The 20,417-nt window shown below is 57.0% G+C and overlaps 5 protein-coding genes across 5 annotated transcripts; all 5 read left to right on the top strand.

The window, feature by feature from the left end:
- Positions 1 to 923: 923 nt before the first annotated feature.
- Positions 924 to 2,494, top strand: CCM_03849 (uncharacterized protein; the record flags this gene model as incomplete). Its single annotated transcript, XM_006668997.1, has 2 exons — positions 924 to 1,378; positions 1,435 to 2,494. The coding sequence occupies 2 exons, from the start codon at positions 924 to 926 to the stop codon at positions 2,492 to 2,494; spliced, it is 1,515 nt and encodes a 504-aa protein (XP_006669060.1).
- Positions 2,495 to 4,951: 2,457 nt separating this feature from the next.
- CCM_03848 (SEC7-like protein) lies at positions 4,952 to 9,616 on the top strand (the record flags this gene model as incomplete). Its single annotated transcript, XM_006668996.1, has 1 exon — positions 4,952 to 9,616. The coding sequence occupies one exon, from the start codon at positions 4,952 to 4,954 to the stop codon at positions 9,614 to 9,616; it is 4,665 nt and encodes a 1,554-aa protein (XP_006669059.1).
- A 1,774-nt stretch (positions 9,617 to 11,390) lies between these two features.
- CCM_03847 (uncharacterized protein) lies at positions 11,391 to 13,224 on the top strand (the record flags this gene model as incomplete). Its single annotated transcript, XM_006668995.1, has 6 exons — positions 11,391 to 11,510; positions 11,560 to 11,790; positions 12,362 to 12,424; positions 12,492 to 12,625; positions 12,727 to 12,883; positions 12,949 to 13,224. 6 exons carry the CDS (start codon positions 11,391 to 11,393, stop codon positions 13,222 to 13,224), a joined length of 981 nt encoding a protein of 326 aa, XP_006669058.1.
- A 1,930-nt stretch (positions 13,225 to 15,154) lies between these two features.
- Positions 15,155 to 16,853, top strand: CCM_03846 (uncharacterized protein; the record flags this gene model as incomplete). Its single annotated transcript, XM_006668994.1, has 2 exons — positions 15,155 to 15,637; positions 15,744 to 16,853. The coding sequence occupies 2 exons, from the start codon at positions 15,155 to 15,157 to the stop codon at positions 16,851 to 16,853; spliced, it is 1,593 nt and encodes a 530-aa protein (XP_006669057.1).
- Positions 16,854 to 17,432: 579 nt separating this feature from the next.
- CCM_03845 (efflux pump antibiotic resistance protein, putative) lies at positions 17,433 to 19,040 on the top strand (the record flags this gene model as incomplete). The annotated part of the gene is made up of 2 exons (XM_006668993.1): positions 17,433 to 17,585; positions 17,658 to 19,040. 2 exons carry the CDS (start codon positions 17,433 to 17,435, stop codon positions 19,038 to 19,040), a joined length of 1,536 nt encoding a protein of 511 aa, XP_006669056.1.
- Between the last annotated feature and the right edge of the window lie 1,377 nt (positions 19,041 to 20,417).

The raw sequence follows: 20,417 nt of genomic DNA, 5'->3' as shown, positions 1-20,417 counted from the left end.
TCAGTAGACATCGTTGAAGCCATGTGCGTGCATACAGACAATATTCCTAGTGGATAAGCGTCATGCATGTTCAGTGGCTGTGGGGGGGATTTTCGGGTGCTGCAAAGATCGTGAGATCCAGACGGGCGATTGCAGGTCCCACCAGCCTACTACCGAAAATCTGGGGCTTCGGTCACGCAGACAGGCGACTCCGTTTAAAAAGGTCCAGACCTTGTATCGACTACCATTATTAGGTAGCGTGAGGGAGGGGTCACCGTTTTGCGGCTGCAGAAAAGGGAGATAGGATGGGAGGAAGTCGAATGCAGGGTACGGCAAGTTGTCGATATAACATGCAGGGATTTTCTGACATATGCGGCAGCCCCGGATTATGCAACCTGGGGGTGGTGTGCCTGACGCGCCCACCGCCATCACCACCACCATCACCATCCTTATATGCTGTGCTACACTGCCATGCGCGGTCTAAAGTGTGGCGCGTGAGACTGCGTCGTTGGTCAGATGAGGACACCACTACAGCCCCATTGCGCGTGTGACCAAACTTGGCCTTGCGCGCTGATCAGCCGCTTGCTCGTAGGCAGACGAGATCGACCAAGGAATGTTGTCGTTGTTGGCATCAGTCTACCGCGAGATGGCGCGTCTGCCTGGTTACACCTGCGATGGCTGACCAGTGCGCACCAGGCCGTGCGCTTTTGCGTGATGGCTTAGGTAGGCAGGAGCGCTGTTTGGAGGCTACTTGTGCGGCTGCTAAGAAACTCCCCCAACAACGGCAACGTAAATGGGGGCGATGCCAAGCCTCGCCGTGGAATCTCAGACTTCCCCTCCCTCCGCCCTTCACTGTCAACATGCCCTTGCTCCTACATCTTCACCTCTGACCCTAGATTGCGACCGACCGACTGACCGAACGACCAAAAAAACAACCGCGTGCCATGAACGCCGCGACCGACTTTTACCGGTCGCAGGTGGGCGGCACCGGTGTCATCAACTACAGCTACACAGATTTTCCCTGGCGCCTCTTCATCAAAGATGTCTATTATTTCTTCGTCTACTGCTGGGCGCTGCCATGGGTCGTCTTGCCGCTCACGCCGACTGACTCGGGCGAGTTGGACGAACTCTACCCCAGCTGGGCCAACCTGTGGTGCCTCGCCGTCCACGGCATTCTTATCCTCCTCCAGACCATCTTCATTCTTGGCCTGCTTGTCGCTGTGCTCTTTCCGGTATGGCTCGGCGCCATCTTTGCCGGCGGCTGCCTGTTCCTCAACTGGCTGCTTTGTCTCCTCCTGAACGGCAAAACTATGACTTTCCGATCAGACGAGAAATACGCCAAGGCTCTGCCAGAGCATGAGCACGAGCAGTGGATTTTCTTGAATGGTGTTGCTGCAGGGTATGTACAGGTGCTGGCGTGCCGATATCTGAATGTCTGTTAATGAGCAATGTCAGGGAGCATTGGATGAAGAATAACTTAAACCGACTTGCCATTACATTTGGCCGACCGATACTTGGCGTCCATAACCGCACCTCTGGCATCATATTCGACGTTATCGAGTGTCTTATCCAGCGAAACTTTTCTTACGCCACCAACGACGTTCGCGTATGCTACAAAATTCTCCGAGATGTACTGTACGACCCGTCAAAAACGAAAGTCATATTTGTTCTGCATTCGCAAGGTGGAATCGAAGGCGGGTTGGTACTAGACTGGCTTCTTCAAGAGCTGCCCCAAGATCTCCTGTCCAAGTTGGAGGTGTACACATTTGGCAACGCCGCGAACCATTTCAATAATCCTCATCGCCATGCTGAGTCGCAGGCTCTCACAATTAAGAAACCACGAGAAGCCCTGGCAACACTGGTAACGGAAACGAGCATCTCGGGTATGCAAGTCGATGTATTAATAGATGCGGGTGACGGCAAGCCGCCATCGCTCGTCACCCATTCATCGAGCATGTCAACATCGACGCGAAGCTGGAACGCGGCACAAGATCGTGCCATTGGCTACATTGAACATTTTGCGCACACGACAGACTTTGTCGCGATGTGGGGAGTTTTGCATTTTGCGACAAATAGAATGGGTTCGCCACAGCTGCCCAGATTCATGGGACGCCTGTTCAGTCGGTCGACTAGACGTGGTGGCCACCAGTTCAATCAGCATTATATGGACGGCATGTTTCCGCTGGAGAGGGATGCTCACACCGGAGCATTTATCGGCGCCGCGGAAGAAAACGAATTCATGGAAGAGACGATCAAAGTCGGTAAGGAGGGCGCCGCCATGGATAACACGCGCGAGGCCTTTGACATTACCTACATGGGCACGACAGGATTTGGAAGCGGCAACATTTCGACGCCGGTGGAAGTGCATGGGACTCCTACCAAGAAGAAGTCGACACATGAATTCAAGGTCAAGGACGTGTGTCGGCTTTGGAGCTACAGAAATGGACGAAGTCCGCATGATACCACGTCAGTGACGGGTGCCGCGGCCATTATGGCGCGCACTGCCACTCTTTAGCAGGGGCTGTTCATTGACGTGGAATAAATACCCCGTACTAGTAGATGCATTAGACCCAAGTACGACATTATCGAGATTGCCTATAAGTAAATCGAGCATCGTATGATTTGGTAGCCTGTAGTTCCGTTGCTGAGCCGTTGTTCTTTGTGGGGTGGCATTCGAGGCATAATTGCAGTTTTTAAGCATCCGAAAGCAATTTCCTTTGCCAAGTCGCATACCTTTGCGATGAGCGGTAGTTATTAGACCGCTCTCGGGCTTCAGCTCTGGCAAGTTACTCTAGGGCGGGCGGAACATCGACGGGCACGGACGCTGAAAAAAAAAGTTGATGCAAGATAACAACCACGTACGAAGTAAATGTCTCGCGGGAGAAAAAAAGACAAGGTTCGCGAATTGCATGCTGGACCCTTGACAACAACAAGGTTGATCCTTGCCGTGGAGGGCAAGATGGCAATTGTCCGATTTTAAGCAAAAAAAAACTACACTTTTCAAGGACACACTGTGTTATGTATGACATGGGAGTGCTTTTGGACAACGCGCAACTTGGTGACTGTGGGGGTTCCATTCGGGACTGGGCACTGGGGCACGGAGTAGTGGTATGTAAATAATACCCAAATATTGATAATATAATCAACATCAGACGGTGGCGCTGGCAATGGAGGGCGGCGCATCGTAGTCGCCCAACCTGGGCATGCAGGGGCCGACGACGTTACTGCAAGAAGCTCTGTGCGCGTGGGCGCAGGCGCGCAATCTTACCCTGTGAAGGCAGCATTGAATAAAAAGGCTCGGAAACAACACTCATAACGAAATAATTAGGTACATAGTCAAGTCGTTCTTTTTGGCCAAGGGAATCGACGCGGGAGAGAGTGGGCGGGACTAGGGGACGTGTATCGGTACCCGGTCCCTGCTGGTGGGCGGCAGGAGCCGGGTCCGGCTGGGATCAAGGAACCCCGTCCGGACGGTTTTGATTACGGCACATATTATGATTAGAAAGCAGCAGCAGAAGCGGCGTGGGAAGAAGTAACAGCGGTGTCGCAGCCAAGGCGAAAGGGGGCAATTGGAGCATGTCGAAAATGGGAAGCGTGATTCTCCAAAGTCAAAGGAAAGCCCCATCCGAGCGGCACATCGCATCAAGCGTGCACGCAGCGCATCCCGTGTTTTATTAATTAGTAGCTTGCAGCTCGGTTCGTGGCCTGAAACCCCCTCGTGCCTGACTTGCTGTTTGGTGCCCGTTGTTTGGTGCCTGACGAGGGGCCTAAAAATTACATAGTACCTACTAACCTACCTATTTATTTAACCACCAGGTACACTAGCGATCATTATCTTCTACTTCATTTTTGGCGCTTGACCAACTCTGGACCAGCGTTCCCGTCAGCCCACGAGCCGGCGTGTTACAGGTCGGTCTGAGAGGCACAGCTGGGGAAATGTGGTGGATGACGACTCACGAGTCACTTGGTTTTGGATTGGAGAGCCCTTGATTTTTTTTATTTATAATTTCTCCGCATGGAAGAGCCGGTAGTACTGGACGTACGAATTACTGGTAATACACTATTGGTAATACCAGTACGGCAGGAGAGGAAAAGAACGGGTCGACAACAAAGAGGGAGGGAGATTGTGAGAGAGTCACGGTCTTGTTTCGAGAGCTGTGGTGGGCTGGCTTGCACACACGCCTCAAGCTTGTCCTGTGCGCCCCATCCATCTTCATGCTCATTTGTTTTAGTTTTTTTTTTTTTTTATCTTACGCGTGCAGGAGCCGTGAGAAGATACGGGTAAAAAAAGTACCGTGAGAATTGCTTTTTCTTTCCTCTTTCAACACACACACGCGGCACCCGCGCAAACACTCGAGGGGTTCTTCCTTTTCTTTTTTCTCCCCGTCCTGACATCTGTCGTCCTACCCTCAAACGGCAAGGGAAGAAGCTCGACCGAAAGTTGGAACCCTTGAATTCTGCACTATTGCAATTCAACATTTTGCTTCCTCCTCATCATCATCACCATCCTCTTCGTTCTCTTCTCTACAGCGACGCCACTTGCGCTGCACGCCTGCGACTCAGAGCACCCCGCCGAGACAGTATTACCACCAACTACCAGGAAACAAGCGACAATTGAAACAGCGACTGACACTAGCAACTATTAGCAGCTCTTGTTCCCCGTCACTGCTGCTGCCTTTCTTTTTTCCCTCGACAATTGTTGGAGGTTGTTCGTCAAATCGCTTGGTTTCGGTGAGAGCCACACGCAATGGTTCCTCACTAGAACTCTACCAGGGGACTTTGCACATCCTCTCCACCTGTCCTCCACAATATCCTCCCCCTTTGGCTACAGCAAGGAACCCCAGCCATCTGCAGCTGGCAAGGAGAAAGGACGAGGGAAAGAAGAAAAAAAAAGATTAGCGTGCCCAGTGGTGTACGGAGGAGATACAGTGATTGACAAAGAGGCTGCAAAAAAAAAAAAAAGGTCGCAAGCATGGCATCGAACCACCACCACAGAAGGCATCGTGCCAACAGCAGCAGTTCATCAGTTGGCATGTCGCACACGCCTAATCACCGCGACTCTCACGACTTGTCGTTGTCGCCGCGCGATGTGACGCGCGACTCTCTCGTCACCAACATGCTGCTGTCGCTGGATCAATTCTCGCTCGGCCAGCAGAGCAGCCAGTCTGACCAGCGAAGAAGCCACTGGGACCCCCCCTCGCCGAGCAATCACAGCCCCGGACGACCCCAGCACCACAACCTCCGCCACCACCCATTTGATGGGGCACCGCCCTGGCTTCCCTCGACGGCACCAAAATCATCTGGTCCTGCTGTTCGTCCTGTTGCTTCCTCGCGCTCCCACGAGCCCAATTCCCATCACCACCACGCCCACTCGTACAGCTCCGACCTCGACACCGCCGACAGCTCCTCCACCCTCTCCACACCGCCCGACGCGCGCCGAAATCACACCACCACTACCCGCCGCACGCCCAACAACGCATCATCCTCGTCGGCCTCGTCTTCGACCACACGGCAAAGCACCGTCGACGCCGCCAACGCAAAAGTCTCCGCGGCCCTTGCGAGTACGCCCGCCCGCCCCCACCACAAGCAACATCTCCCGCCTGTTACGCCGCCCACCCGCGGCGCCAGTCTGGCTCCTCACGACATTTCAGGCCGTCCGCCACGCGCCCACCGCGTCCCCAAGCATCAGCACGACGGCTACCACCAATTCCTCGCCGAGACGACGGCCCCGTCCTCCCCGGCCGTCACAACATCTCGTCGCGACTCGTACCCGCCCCGTCGCAGCAAGAGCGCCGGCAGCTCCAGCGTCCGTAAGCGCACACCCGGCACCGCCACCACCGTAGCCTCCCCGGCGAAACTGCGCCCACCGCCCCTACCCCTGTCCTCGGTCATTGACTACGACGTCGACTACCTCAGCCACGACTACGAGGCCGCGCCCACGCCCACCGTCCCGGCTGGCCCTCGCCGCATCGGCGCTGCGGCTTCTTCGCGCGGCACCTCTTTTGACCACGCGCCGCCCTCCATCGAGCGTAAGCGCAGCTCTCGCACCCTCTCCCTGAGGAGTGCGTCCGGCAAGCTCAGCCAAGCCGCCGCCGCTGCCGCTGCCGCCGCGACCCAGCACCAGCATAAACACCAGCAACCGACGCCCCCGATGCCCAGTGGCGACGACTTCGAGTCGGCCCCGGCGCCGAGCGTCGGCTACCGCAAAGCCAAGGACGACGAGCACCGCGCCAAGTCCTCGCACGCTGCGTTCCCGTACCAGCAGCACCCGGATCAGACGCAGCAGCAGCCGTCCAAAGAGAAGCCCGGCTTCTTTCGCCGCGTTTTCGGCGGCGGCAACTCGTCCAAGATTTCGCTGCTACCACCAGAGCCGTCACCGCAGCCTAACTCGCCACGACCTCCGTCATCACCGTCCCGCTATGAGCGACCGCCGAGCGGCAAACTGACAAAGGAGCAGTCGAAATCGACTTCGGCGCCGCCGTCCCGGGATACCTCGTCATCGCACTCGCACCAGCCGCCGCCCCCGGTACCGCCGCTGCAGAAGAAGACGTCGTCGTTCTTCCGCCGACGTAAGAAGTCGGTGGTTGACGACGCCCCGCCTCTGCCGTCCTACGTACCACCCGTGCCCAATGTGCCCTTGGCATCGTTGAGCAACGGGACGAACCCTGGAGCCGACAACCCCAGTCCCGTCAGCAGCCTGCGCCAGGCATTGGACCCCTATCTCCGCAACAGCGCTGGATCGGCCGCTGGTGCCGCGAAGCCGAGTGCGCTCGCCGACATTACGAATATTGTCGCAGGCAGCGGCGACGACGACACCGACGAGCCCAGACCCCAGTTTCAACGCGAATTTTCGCCCGATTACGAGCCGAGCCCAAATGCCAAGATTCGCAGCGTCCCCAGCGACGAAAATAGTCACGATTCGCCGTCCAGGATTTCTCCGTCGAGGAAAACTGCCGCCCCGGCGACCAATAAATCAAATCCTGCCGCCAATCAGACCTTTCTCGACTTGGATAATGCGAGCGAAGACGAGCGCACGGGAAAATTCGGGGATAGGCGCTCCAGGTCGGAGCTTTCCGTCTCTGCCCATTCTGAAGCGACCGACGTTTCGCAAAAGGACGCAAGCAAAGATGAGACCATTCGGGCCAGTAAGATGACTCCCCGCGTCCTGGAGCAGCTGAGCTCGGGGACCAGCCGCAGCCGCTCCAACTTGAGACTACCCAGCGACAGCCACCGGTCCGCGAGCGTAGGCACCATGTCGACCGAGACAGACTATAAATCAGTCCCTAGCGCACCCCCGAGCGTGCGTGTCGAGGACCTTGACGAAACCGACTCCTCCAAGACCCCGAGCACCATGGACACGATGCAGGCCAAGAGCGGCCTCGACGAGCCGCTCTTTGTGGTGGGCGAGCCGACCGAGGACGACCGGGTCAAGGCCAAGAAGATTTACGACGGGCTGGAAGACTTTATCCGAAAGGACAAGGCGGCCGCGTGGATGGGCGAGGAGGGCCCGATACGGAAGCGTACACTGCAGGCGTATATGGAGCTTTACAGCTTTACCGACCAAACTATCCTAACCGCCTTGCGCAGTATTTGTGCACGCCTGATTCTGCGGGCCGAGACCCAGCAGGTCGATCGGATCCTCGTCGCCTTTTCCAAGAGATGGTGCGACTGCAACCCAAACCACGGCTTCAGGGCGACTGATATTATCCACACCATCTGCTACTCGATTATGCTCCTCAACACTGATCTCCACGTCGCCGAGATTGAGTCCAAGATGACACGCAGCCAATTCGTCAAGAATACGCTCTCGACCATCCGACAGGCGCTGCACGAAACGAATCCTGATGCCTTTCAGCGCCCGAGCATCCTCCCCGACCGGAGCCCGATGCTGGTTGCCGATCCGCCCGCGGCCGAGCTTGACCGGTCGAGCTTCCGCCACTCGTTCCGCCCCTGTCCGCGACCAGACACGCAGGGCGCCGACGGCGAAGACTGCGGACCGCTCGTTCGGGCTCCGTTCACTGGCCCGTTGCGCGTCTGGGAGGAGCAAATCGAACAGGTCCTCAAGAGTATCTACACGTCCATCCGCGACGACAGGCTGCCTCTGTTCGGCGCCGAGGATCGCCCCGTCGGCCCGGCCCAGTCGTCGAGCAACCTCTCGGTGATTGGGATGCTGAAGCGCACGCCGAGCGTGCTGAGCAAAGCGCCTTCGGAGGGCCAAATGTCCTCGCGCGGACGCATCACGGAGGGAAGCCGCAGTGGTGCCTCGCGCTGGACCTCGAAGAGCCGTTCCCGGCCCGGACTAGGACGCAACGGCCTGGCATCTAGCAGGACTAGCTTCGACGACGATAACTCCTTGTGGAGCCCTGCCATGTCTTCGGCCACCTGGAGCCGCTACTCTCTCGGACGCACGCATGTGTCCATGTCGCAGGATTCCTTTGCGTCGTCGATGCCCCGTGGCGACTACCAGCAATCGATTGGCTTTGCTAACGCCCTCAGCCAGTCCATCATCCGCGACGAGGACCTCAACGGCGACGAGACGGCACCCTCTATTATCAGCAGCGACTGCACCTCGACGCAGCTGCTCGAAGACGAATCGCTAGAGCTGTCCGGGCCACCCTGGATCAAGGAGGGCATGGTGGTGCACAAGCACCACCTGGATGGGGTCGGCAAGCGCGCCAAGGACCGCAACTGGTCCGAGGTCTTTGCCGTGGTGCAAAAGGGTCAGCTGAGCATGTTTTCTTTTAATCTCAGCAAGTCGTCGCGCCACAAGGCGCGGCCGCGGACAGCAGCAGCGCCCGTCGTCGGCGGCGGCAACTGGCAGGACAATGCCGTCAATGTCGGCACGTTCAACCTGCGCCTGACGCTGGCCTCGGCGCTGCCATCCCCGGGTTACTCGCGCACGCGGCCGTACGTGTGGGCGCTCAGCCTGCCGACCGGCGCCGTCCACTTGTTCCAGGTCGGGACGCCGGAAATTATCCGCGAGTTTGTCCAGACCACCAATTACTGGAGCGCGCGCCTCAGCTCGCACCCGCTGGTCGGCGGCATCAGCAACGTCGAGTACGGCTGGAGCGAGGCCATTGTGAATAACTCGCTCGTGGCGGCCATCAACGAATCGACCTCGCCGCCGACGACGGCGAGCGGCCACTCGCGCAAGGGCAGCAGTCAGAGCACCGGCAAGCCGACAAGCACCTTTGACCACGGCAAGCTCGCCGGGGACCGCGTGCACATTGCGCCGTGGTCGCCACCGACGCAGAGCCCACGGCCGAGCGCCCTGTCCGAGGCGGAGCAGCGCGCGGCACTCGTTGCGTACGTGCGCAGCATCGAGACGGACCTGCAAGCGCACAACCAGCTGCGCAGCCCGATGCTGCTGGCGTTTACCCCGCGCGGCACCAACGCGGCCAAGGCCATGACCAACTGGGAGCGCAAGAGCTCGTACCTTCTCCGGGAGATTGTCAAGTTTCGTACCTATGTAGATGGGCTGCAGCATGCGGAGATCCGTCGCCGGGAAGTTTACAAGGAGCGCGAGCTGGCGCAGCGGGCGGCCCGTGGGGATCTGAGCGAGGATGATGATGAGGATGTGGAGGAGGAGGATGGCGAGGTTGAGGAGGAAGCTAATGATACTCTACGACCGCAGTAAAAATGGCGAGGCCAAGGCCTGTGCCTCTTTTCGCTTCATAATTTAATTTGATGCTCGACCTGCTTTTGTTAAAGCACGGCCGACAGGTGGGATTTTTGTTCTTCTTTCTGGGGGGGGGGGTTCCATTCTAGACTTCTTTTTGCCAACAAAGATGGGAAGAGAAAAAGGGTCTTGTGTATTAACATTTTTTCTACGCATTGAATGGCGATACATTCTTGCTTCTTGGTCGAACGGTGGAAGTATTGGGTTTTAGTTAAAAAAGCACACAATCGGACGAGGGAAAAAGCAACTGGATCGGGAGGGGGCTTTTTTCCCCCTCTTTATAGGAAGAGCTATATTTCTTAGCGTTCCGGGTTGTCTGGATGGCACCTTCAATGATGATGAATTTTTTTTTTCTGGATTGAGGTTGGGAAATCCGTTCTGAGGTGCGGGATAGTGCGTGATGCTGGCTGTTGGGTGGTCTCGCACAACGAATACTTCTCTCACCCAGATGATTGATTGTAGACGTAAATGAAAGCCGATGAAGCTAGTGATACTGTAGACAAGCACGTTCCATATATTCAAAATCACTTGTCGTAGTACCCCATCACCTTTTTGATCTTGCTAGAATCCTCACTCTTTTCCACCGTGTTCCAGAACTCGCCTCTGCTTGCCAACAACTGCCGCGGTGTTCCACCCCAACATCGGATGGGATGGAGCGTTTCTGGACAATGTTTTCACGAGACGTCCAATGTGCCAGCCACCACGAATTGCTCGTACAAAGAAAGCGACAGCACAGCACAATAGGAATAGCCAAGATGTAACCCCTCACGCTCCTGGTTTTCTCTGCATACGTACGGAGAATGGTCCAGTAATCGGGGGGCTCGACGTGCTGCGTTGCAGACGCGGCTTGGTACGGCTCGGCAGCCGCAGATGGGTTGACCTTTTCAGTCCTCCATTCTAGCTTCTGTCGTTTGCTTCGTCCAGAGATTTCGGACAGTCTCTTCTCAGCTGGCGTATGCTCTGCCACAGCTGACCCGTTCTGTATCGAGACGACGCAAGAGGAGAGCCTGGAGCAGTACTCTGGGTGGTGCGTAGCCAGAATCATGCTTCTCCCGCACAAGAGATCTCCGTTGAGTGTATTGTCATGATCGGCTCGGGTGAACCTAGACCATGATGTAAGCCGCGGCGGCGTACACTACATGGTGGTAACAAGGAAATCCTGCCAGAATTTACAGCTACTTTGAAGAGAACTCATCGATACCCCTTGTGTCCAATTTTACATCTTTGGTTTGTCGTCGTGACAAAGTGCTGGAAGTGGTTGGCTGCTCTGATGGCAATACCTATGTACCGAGTACTTGCTATACATAGACTTCTCAGTGTAGGAACAAGTACTCAGTACTCAGTACTCAGAGGTACTCGTTCTCTCAAGTTCCTCGGTGCAGCAAACAGCAGCGTTTCTCGTTTTTTGCTTGCCAAAACAACCTCCAAATCTGCGCTTCACCACGCTCCTCATCCGTCGAAAGTGGACGGCAACGCAATCAACACTGCTAGTCGAACGATCAATATGGCCCATCATCTGCGCCACACCATCATTCTACCCGCCGCAACGCCGTGTTTTGTTCCCAGCAGCCTGGCCACCGTCGAGGCCACTGACAGAGTTCAACGCGCCAGCCCTCGACGCCATGGCTGCTCGAAACGCGGGCAAAGATGCAAAGTGTGATTGATCAACTTGGCCATTTACCCATCATCGACGCGCGCGACCAGAACTCACAACATACCAGCCCCCATCTCCATGCCGCCCTCCACCAACTTCCTCAACTCACCCTTATTTCGGCCGAAATCTACATCGCCATGTAGCGAAGCACAAATTGTCCCAAGTGTCTCGGTTCCTCGGCTGAATGCGCCAGATGTGGTATTTGTCGCTGCAACCTGGCCCGCTACTACACAAGTTGCGTTGAGAGACGGGATGCCAGCTGGACAAGTTGCCCACTCCATGGACCGTACAAATCTTCATTCCTGGCGTGGCAAAGGACCCTTTGATTAGCTTTCGGGGGGTTCCGATGGATAGAGAGTTTCAGCCGATGGGACATCTGACTTGCCTATTCAGGAAGGCCAGCTGGAAAGAGGCCGAAACAACACCAGCAGTCTTGGCCGATGGATGGCGGGCCAATCCTTTCGCTCGACGCCAACCCGCTAGTTTCCCTTCTTCAAGCCCTTGATCTGAGCGGCCCCCCAGATACTCCCGCATTTTAATCAAATCGGAACCATTGGTTGGCTAAGCAGGCACGTCCTCTCTTCTAGCAACTAGCAGAAGGACGTTCGATGCGATTTCTCAGCTTTGCTCCCCCGAGAGTTCAAGCTAGCGGGGCAAGCCCGCGTGATATCCAATTGTGCAAAAACGTGTTGAGCCGCGTCGGTCTAGCTTTCGGCAACGGCGCTTTCTTGGTTTTTTTTTTTTTGGACAAGCGATACACACAGCCTAGCATCGGCCGAATTTGACTGTTCCCCCAAGAGTAAGTAAGACTGGTGGAGCAAGCGTTACCCTCAACGTCCCGCCGCTTGAGAGATCGGCCATGATGAGGTCGTAGCAGCTCGCAACACGGGTGGTGATTAGCGCTTTTGGAATGCTTGGCCGACTATAATAAGTAGCGAGGGCCCTCGCGGGTCGTCTACTAAAGTGTCTAGGGAAACTGCTATAGACTTTCTGTCCTTCCTTCACCCTCTTCCTCTCGCGGCATCCAAACGGCCCCCCGGACTTTCAAGATGCGTATCACTAGCCTCCTCGCCGCCGCCACCATCGCCCTCGCGGCGCCTGTCCCTGAGCCAGTACGACCCCTCTCCCCTTGACCGCTTGCGCCAGCCACCATCTAATCAAATTTTACCAAAAATATAGCCCGGTGTTCCTAGCACTAGCACTGCGCAGAGCGACCTTAGCAGCCTCCAGGTCGCCGCCTCGGGCAGTGGCGATGGTTACTCGCGCGCCGAGTTCCCTCACTGGGTCAAAGTTGAGAGCAGCTGCGACGCTCGGTATGACAATGTCACCCCATGACGCGCAATACCACGTTTTTTTGCCGTTGTGGTTCTGTGTCATCCCTCCAGCTAACGGTCCTTTTCTTACCTGGTTGTAGCGAATACGTCCTGAAGCGTGACGGCCAGGGCGTCGAGGCAGACTCGACTTGCAAGATTACCGCTGGCACCTGGTTCAGCCCCTACGATGGGACTACCTGGACCAACAGCAGCCTGGTCGATATTGACCACATGGTGCCCCTCCAGAATGCCTGGATTGTACGTACCCCGTTTCTTGTTTGCCTCTTGTCCACTGGTGTTCTGCCGTGCGAGGCCATATCTAGTTGCTAACATGTATCCGCAAAAAGTCGGGTGCCGCGAGCTGGACCAAGGCGCAGCGTCAGGACTTTGCAAACGACATCAAGCGTCCGCAGCTCTATGCCGTCAGCGCAAAGGCCAACCGCTCCAAGGGCGACCGCAGCCCCGACGGATGGAAGCCGCCGCTGACGAGCTTCTACTGCACCTACGCCAAGTCCTGGGTCGCCGTCAAAAGCTACTACAAGTTGACCATTACCTCGGCCGAAAAGTCTGCGCTGAGCGACATGCTCGACACTTGCTGAGGTGTTGTATCGACACCTTCTGAAGCGTTGTACCTCTCCTGGGAGACGAAAATGGATCGCATCGAGACGAAATGGTGTTGCTTCGAGACCAAGGGGTCAGTTCTGCAGTCAGCAATTGTCAACGAGTATATAGCACGGCAGATCAAACAATTGTAAATTGGTACCACCGAAATCGCGCCATCCCTATTTGCTCCCTCAAGATGTACCGTTGTGCAAGATGCGCGTTGATCCGGCCTTACCCTGTTTCAAAGTGAAGCTTGCCTATGCTTTGGTCTTGCACATGGACAGGCACAGGCCTTGGCATGGCAACATTGTACACCGTTTGCGTTTTGAAGTGATTCAGGTGGAAAGTGCTACCACTTGCTACTGCCTTGTTTCCTCGGTTTCCCGATTCATCATATATTCTCAGCAGGCCCGGCGAAGCCAAAAAAAAAAAACATGCATCTAACTTGATAATCGCTCTTCTCAAAAAACAAAACAACAAAAACTTCGTTCATCATGCTAGCTTACGTTTTGGGCCTTGCCGTGGCCTGCCATGCCTTGCCGTCGTATGGCGGTCTCCGAGACCCAGCCAATTGCAATCCGCTTGCCAAAGATTCGCGTACCAATCTCCTTCGTTCCCAACGCCATGTTCAATACTAACAATATTGGCATTTGCAGACTGCCCTCCTGATGTGGCCTTTGCGGGAAAAAGGTCGTTTGACTTTGATGGTGCGAGCTACAACCAAGACTTTGAAAAGTTTTGGATCGTCGACGACCAGACCAAGCAGGACCGAGACCGCCTCAAGTTTGGCGACGGCAATGGCCTGGCCGTCAGCATGACGGAGCAGAAGCAGGCGCCGACTCTGACTAGCCACGATTACCTCTTCTTCGGCAAGGTGACGGTGCGAGCCAAAGCTGCCAGAGGACCTGGCCTCGTCACCACCATTGTTCTCAAGTCAGACTCTGGCGATGAGATTGACTGGGTACGTTTTGGTAGAGTCTTTCCGCTTCGGTCTGCTAACTTGCCGTAGGAGCTGCTCGGCGCGTTCCAGAACCAGGCACAGTCCAACTACTACTACAACGGCCAGCCCGTCTTCAACACGTACAACACCACCTACGCCCTGTCCTCGTCGGCCTACGATGACTTCCACGACTACACGGTCGAGTGGACGGACAAGTCTCTCCAGTTCTCCATTGACGGTGCCCTGCGCCAGACCTGGCAGCCAGGCGGCATCCCTGCCGACAAGTGGCCGCAGACACCGATGCGCGTGCAGCTCGGCATCTGGGCTGTGGCGGAAAACGCCGACCCCGGCGAGATTTCCTGGGCCGGCGGCGTGCCCGACTGGTCCCAGAAGCCGTTTACGGCCGCCTTCCACTCGCTCGAGGTGGACGACTACCAGGGCTGGTGCGAGGAGAAGACCGAGGACGGCGACGGCCGCGTCGAGTACCAGTACGACGGCGGGATGAAGGGGTGGGCGGATGTGCGGGTCGCGGGGTGCCGCAAGAGGCGTGACGGGGCCGCCACGGCGCCGTCGCCGTCAGGTACGTCGTCATCCGCTTCCACCAGTGCGTCTGCCACGGAGACGGCCCATGCTGAGCCCACGGACAAAGATGGCGATAAAAAGGGCGACGGCTCGGATGATAGCGAGGGATCCGGTGCGGTGATGGCGCCGTCTGCTTCTTTGGCATTCATGGTATCCCTCGGGGGGTTGCTATTCTTTTGGTAAAGATTCTGTCATGGTTGCGATGGTGCCTTTGGAGGGATTAATAGGGCATGTACTTGGTGCCATTTGAGATTATAATAGGAATAATGTTGCGCAAGTCAAATACGTAAGAGCCAACATTGCCCATTGACACGTCCTGGCTATCTAGGTACCTACCTACAAGTCGTGTGGTCTGCCAACGCTCCTTCCTTAGTAAGCCATCCAGGGCCATGGCCCCTTTCAGCATGTCCGTCACCAACATCCCAATCCCCCCTCGCGTATTCACCATGACGACCCGCGACCTCTTGTCCGGCCCTATTACTCTCTCCGCGGCCAAGTTGAAAAGTAGCAACGTGCTCCATGCTCTGCGCTTTCCCCTGCAGAAGCGCGAATTTTACGCGCGCATTGAGCGCCAGCGCCACCTCCTCTCCCGCCTCGTGGCGCACCATCTCAACACCGACCTGGCCAGCGTGACTATTTCCGGGCAAGAGTACTGGTGCCATGGGTCGTTTAATTTGTGCGTACCGGCGCTCGTCGACAATGCTTCCGCGCCCCGGTACGTCATGGTCCGCTTCCCGCTGCCGTATCGCGTCGGAGAGGCGACGTACCCGGGGAACGCAGATGAAAAGATTCGGACAGAGGCGGCGACGTACGCGTGGATTCACCAAAACTGCCCAGATGTGCCCATACCGCAAATCTACGGCTTTGGGCTGTCTACGAAGCAGCAGGCAAGTCTGCGCATCCAACTGCATGTCTAGATTTGCGAGGCGGGTCGAGGCGTACCACCCACCCGGCTAGTTACGCAACTTCTGACCTTTTTTTTTTGTTTTTTAGTTTACACATGTAAATCATCTGCCATGGTGGTCGCGCTGGTTCCAACATGCCCGGAGCTTTGTCCTGGCTGCTCTCCGCCTCGAGCAGCCATCGCAGCTCGTGCCGCACCGCTCAACTTTTCTCGCCGACCTAGACGTTGGCTACCTGCTCATCCAGACCATAGACTCCGGGACCATGCTTTCGGAATCGTGGGACGACAAGTATCAGGACGCTCGTCTCCAATATAACCTCCAGCGAGATGTTGCGCGGGTCATGCTTTCCCTCGCCCGCGCTCCGCTCCCTTGTGTAGGAACGTTTCGCGTTGACAATCGCGGCTATCTGCGGCTAGACAACCGACCCCTGAGTATTCAATCTACCATTCAGGAGAACGAGGGTATCCCCGTCGACACCCACAGACGCCAAATATTTACCAGCGTCAAGGACTTTGTCCTACACCATGTAGACGCCTTTAGCAACCGCCTGCTGCATCAGCCAAACGGCATCGACAGCCGTGGTGACGCTTGCTACCAAATGGCGAGTCTCGCAGGCGCTGCCGCTTTGTTTCCGCAGCTGTTTCGGCGCGACCTGAACAATGGTCCGTTTGTCTTTGCCCTGACCGATCTGCACAGGAGCAACATCATCGTCGACGAGGAGTGGAACATTGCGTGCATTATCGACCTCGAGTTTGCCTGTTCGTGGCCGGTTGAGTTTGTGCAGCCGCCGTTCTGGCTGGGCGGCGAGGCCATGGACGAGGTGACTCGCACGTCATTTGCGGCACAGCATGCGGGATTCGTCGAGCATGTCGAGCGGGAGGAGGCGCTCTTATTAGCCGGCGCGACGAGGGGCGGTCGGGAGCCGCTCTCGGCGATTATGCGACAAGGATGGACCCTGGGCACCTTTTGGGTCACCCTGGCCGTCATGCACCCAATTGCCTTTACCGAAATCTTCTACGACCGCATATTGTGCGACTTGATGGGGGTCTCGCAAGAAGAATTGGACAAGGTGGACCACACATTCTTTGCCCGTTTCTGGCGCAGAGACATGGACTGCATCATTGACGAGAAGCTGAGGGACTGTGACGGATATAACGCGCAGCTCGATTTGCTCTTTTCTGACAAGACTAATCCGTAACTCGAGTAACATTGCTTCTAGCCTTGGCACATGACAAGGACCGTTTATTTTGGTCCTGGCCAGAAGGTAGATTATTAGTAAGATGATGCTTGATTCAAGTTGCTGCAGCCGGTTAGCAGCCGGCACTTGCACCTTTCCCTTGGCCAACAACCTGTGTTGTGCACCATGTGCGGCTGGCGATGCTACACCCAATGTGGCAGTTGGCGCTCAATGTCTGTGCAAACTAAAACCGCATGTCCCCACTCACAGAGCGGAAAATAAGGTGAGTCGCAGAAGAAGCTTCTAATATTGTTTCCGCTTTACCGCTTATCGTTGTGGATTGCGCCAACGATTTGATCTGATTACATCCGTCTGCCCCGAAGAGGCAAGGTTCACTAACAGGCCAATAAAACGGCCACGACCAACTGTGCAGCATAAAAGCGAACGTCCCGCCCGCCTATTCAATAAAGCAATTTTTTTGAAAGCACTTCTTTGGTCATTCTTTTCTCCCTCGGACTTGGTCAGTTTCAGTGTTTCCTGGCGAGCTTCATCACTGCGGCTTCTGCCAACACGGACTCACCTGCCTGCGCACCCCCCAAAATGAAGAACCCCAGGCCGGAACATGTCGTGTTTGACCACGAACTCGCCGGCATAGACACAGAGAAGCTCGGTAGACAGCGTCCAGCCGCGTTTGCTACGATATGGCATGAGCTGTGCTTTGCCGTGTCCCTCCTCGGATCCATGGCCATGTCGGTGCGTGTCACCGCCGCCGCATGACAACCCCCTCCAACTTTCTTGCCAAGAGCTAACCCGCAGAAACAAAAGGAATACTTCATCTCCGGCTTCCACATTGTCCTGCCGCTCCTCTCCGCCGAGCTGCGCATCGCCCCCGCCGCGCAGACCTGGCCGTCGAGCGTCTTCACGCTCGCCGCCGCCGCGTGCCTGCTGCCGCTCGGCCGTGTGAGCGACATGCACGGCGCGTATGCCGTCTTCAACGGCGGCCTGGCTTGGGTTTGTCTGTGGGCGCTTGCCGCCGGCTTCGCCCGAAACTACGTCGCGCTCGTCGTCTGCCGCGCCATGACGGGCGTCGGCGCCGCCGCGTTCCTGCCCGCCGGCATCACGCTCATTGGCAAGATATACCGGCCCGGGCCGCGCAAGAATCTCGTCTTTGCCGTGTACGGCGCATTTGCGCCACTGGGCTTCTTTCTCGGCATCGTCGTCGGCGGCGTCACCGGCCAGTTTTTGTCCTGGCGCTGGTATTTCTGGATCGGCACGGTCGCGGTGCTCGGCCTCTGCGTCGCTGGCGTCTGTTCAGTGCCGCGCGACTTTACCCGGCGCGCGCCCGGCGGGCTCGCTATGGACTGGCTGGGCGTCGGCACCATTGTTCCGGGCCTCGTCCTGCTCGTGTACGGCATCACGGACAGCGCGCAGGCGCCGGGCGGCTGGTCCAGCGCGCAGATCCTGGCCACCGTCGGCGCGGGCGTGTGCTTCCTCGCCGCGGCCGTCTACGTCGAGGGCTGGGTGGCGGCCGACCCGCTGCTGCCGTCGGACCTCTTCGCGCCGCCGTACATGAAGCGGCTCGTCGCCGGGCTGCTCTTGGCGTACGGCGCGTTTGGCGTGTTTCTCTTCTACAGCAGCTTCCACCTGGAGCTTGTGCTCGGCAAGACGCCGCTGCAGACGGCCGTCTGGTACATCCCCATGATCAGCTGCGGCCTCGTGCTCGGCGCCGTCGGCGGGCTGACGCTGCACCTGCTGCCCGGCCGCGCGCTGCTGGTCCTGTCGGGCCTCGGCTTCGTCGTCGCCTGCCTGCTGTTCGCCCTCCTGCCCGAGCGGCCAAACTACTGGGCGTGGGTGATGCCGGCCATGATTGCCGCGTCCGTCGGCATCGACATTGCCTTTACCGTGAGCAACATCTTCATCACGACGAACCTGCCGGCCCGCCGCCAGGGGCTGGCCGGCGCGCTCATCAACAGCACCCTGTTCCTGGGCATCAGCGTCTTTCTCGGCTTCGGCAATGTGGCCGTGGCGCACACTTCGCACCTCTCGCTGAGGGAGAACTACCAGGTCGCGTTTTGGTTTGCGGTTGGGGTGGCGGGAGTGGCGTTGTGTATATTTGCTACCATCGACATTGGGGCAGCCAAGAGCGAGTTGACGGTCGAGGAGCGAGAGCAGATGGAATCTGAACAGGTTCAGTCTAGGGAGACTTGACCATGTACATCAACGAGAACGTATCAAGAAAGCGTCAACATTGGTCTTCAAGCTTGTTGGTTGATGCCATCAATGACCGCTTTCTTCAATCTCGCCCCTCCTCCGCCTTTTGAGCCGACACACCGCAAACACAGCCTGCAGAAGCTCAGAGCAAACGCCATGGGGGTGCGCATATCATTCCGAAACCATGACGGTATTTTTCCTTCCAGCTCGCCTCTTCCTTCTTCTCCCACTTCCTTCTCCTTTCCTCCACATTACCGCCCACTGCGCCAGCCATGGATCGCCAACTGATAAGGCGTGTGCCGCCCGAGCTGCGCGCCATCATCTGCCAATCGCTCGCCTTCCGAGACCTCTTTAATCTGGCGCGGTCCTACCGAGACATGCACGCCATTGCGACCGAGGCCTTGTTTCGGCAAGATGCCGCCACGCGCAACTCGTCGGCCATTCTCTGGGCGGCCGGCGCCAGCGGCGTCTCCGAGTACGCCGACCTGGCCATGTTGGTTCTGCGACAGAGCATCTGGTATGGCGGCCAGGTCAACGCTCGTCATGTCATATGCGATGCGGTCTGCACCGCGATTCACGTCGCCGTCGCGCATGGCAGTCTGCGGTTCGTCAAGGAACTTATCCGCCTCGACGCAGAGACCAACAACACATTTAGCCTGCGGCTGTGGCGGTTTTTAAACGTCAGGCGCTACAGGGATGATCTCGACATCGGACTGCGGCTAAAGGAGTTTTCCAAAAGAGCCAGGATACAGGGAAAGTGCTGGGCATTGCTGCTGCCCGCCATGGTTCGAGGAGACTGGCAAATCGTTTCCCTGCTGCTCGGCCGCAACTGCTCTTGCTACCTCGCCATCCACCACAAATACCTCTTTGTGCCCCCGCTTAAAGAGGCCCCGACTATATACACTGCCTACACCATTCACCATTTCCTTGTCGAAGAAGGCACATTCCCCGCGTTTCACCAGATGCTATTTGAGAGATTCAGCCACGAGATTGCGCTCCCGGGTTCAGCCTCAGCAATGCCCCCTCTGATGAGGGCCGTTGAAAAAGGTAATGAGGCGGCTGCGGCAATGCTCCTTACGTTGCCACAGGATCTCAACGTCACCTCCTCTCTTGGATGGCCGGTACTCTCCTACGCGATCGAAGTGGCTGCGACGCTGTTAACGCCCAAGATGAGAGACTGGGGCGCGTCAATGGTCAGACTGCTCCTCGAGAAGGGTGCCGGCGCCAATGTAGGGGCACCCTCCTCCCCGCTCCAACTGGCCGTCACTTCGCTCATAGATGACAAGATTGTCGAAGACACCAAGCACCCAAGACGAATGTGCAACATGATTGAGGACCTACTGGACTTTGGGGCCGATGTCAATGTGCTGATGG

The sequence above is a fragment of the Cordyceps militaris genome (assembly GCF_000225605.1).
Source record: "Cordyceps militaris CM01 unplaced genomic scaffold CCM_S00003, whole genome shotgun sequence".
Taxonomy (NCBI): domain Eukaryota; kingdom Fungi; phylum Ascomycota; class Sordariomycetes; order Hypocreales; family Cordycipitaceae; genus Cordyceps; species Cordyceps militaris.
Note: the sequence above shows the minus strand (reverse complement) of the source record. Positions and strands in the feature narration are given on the sequence as shown.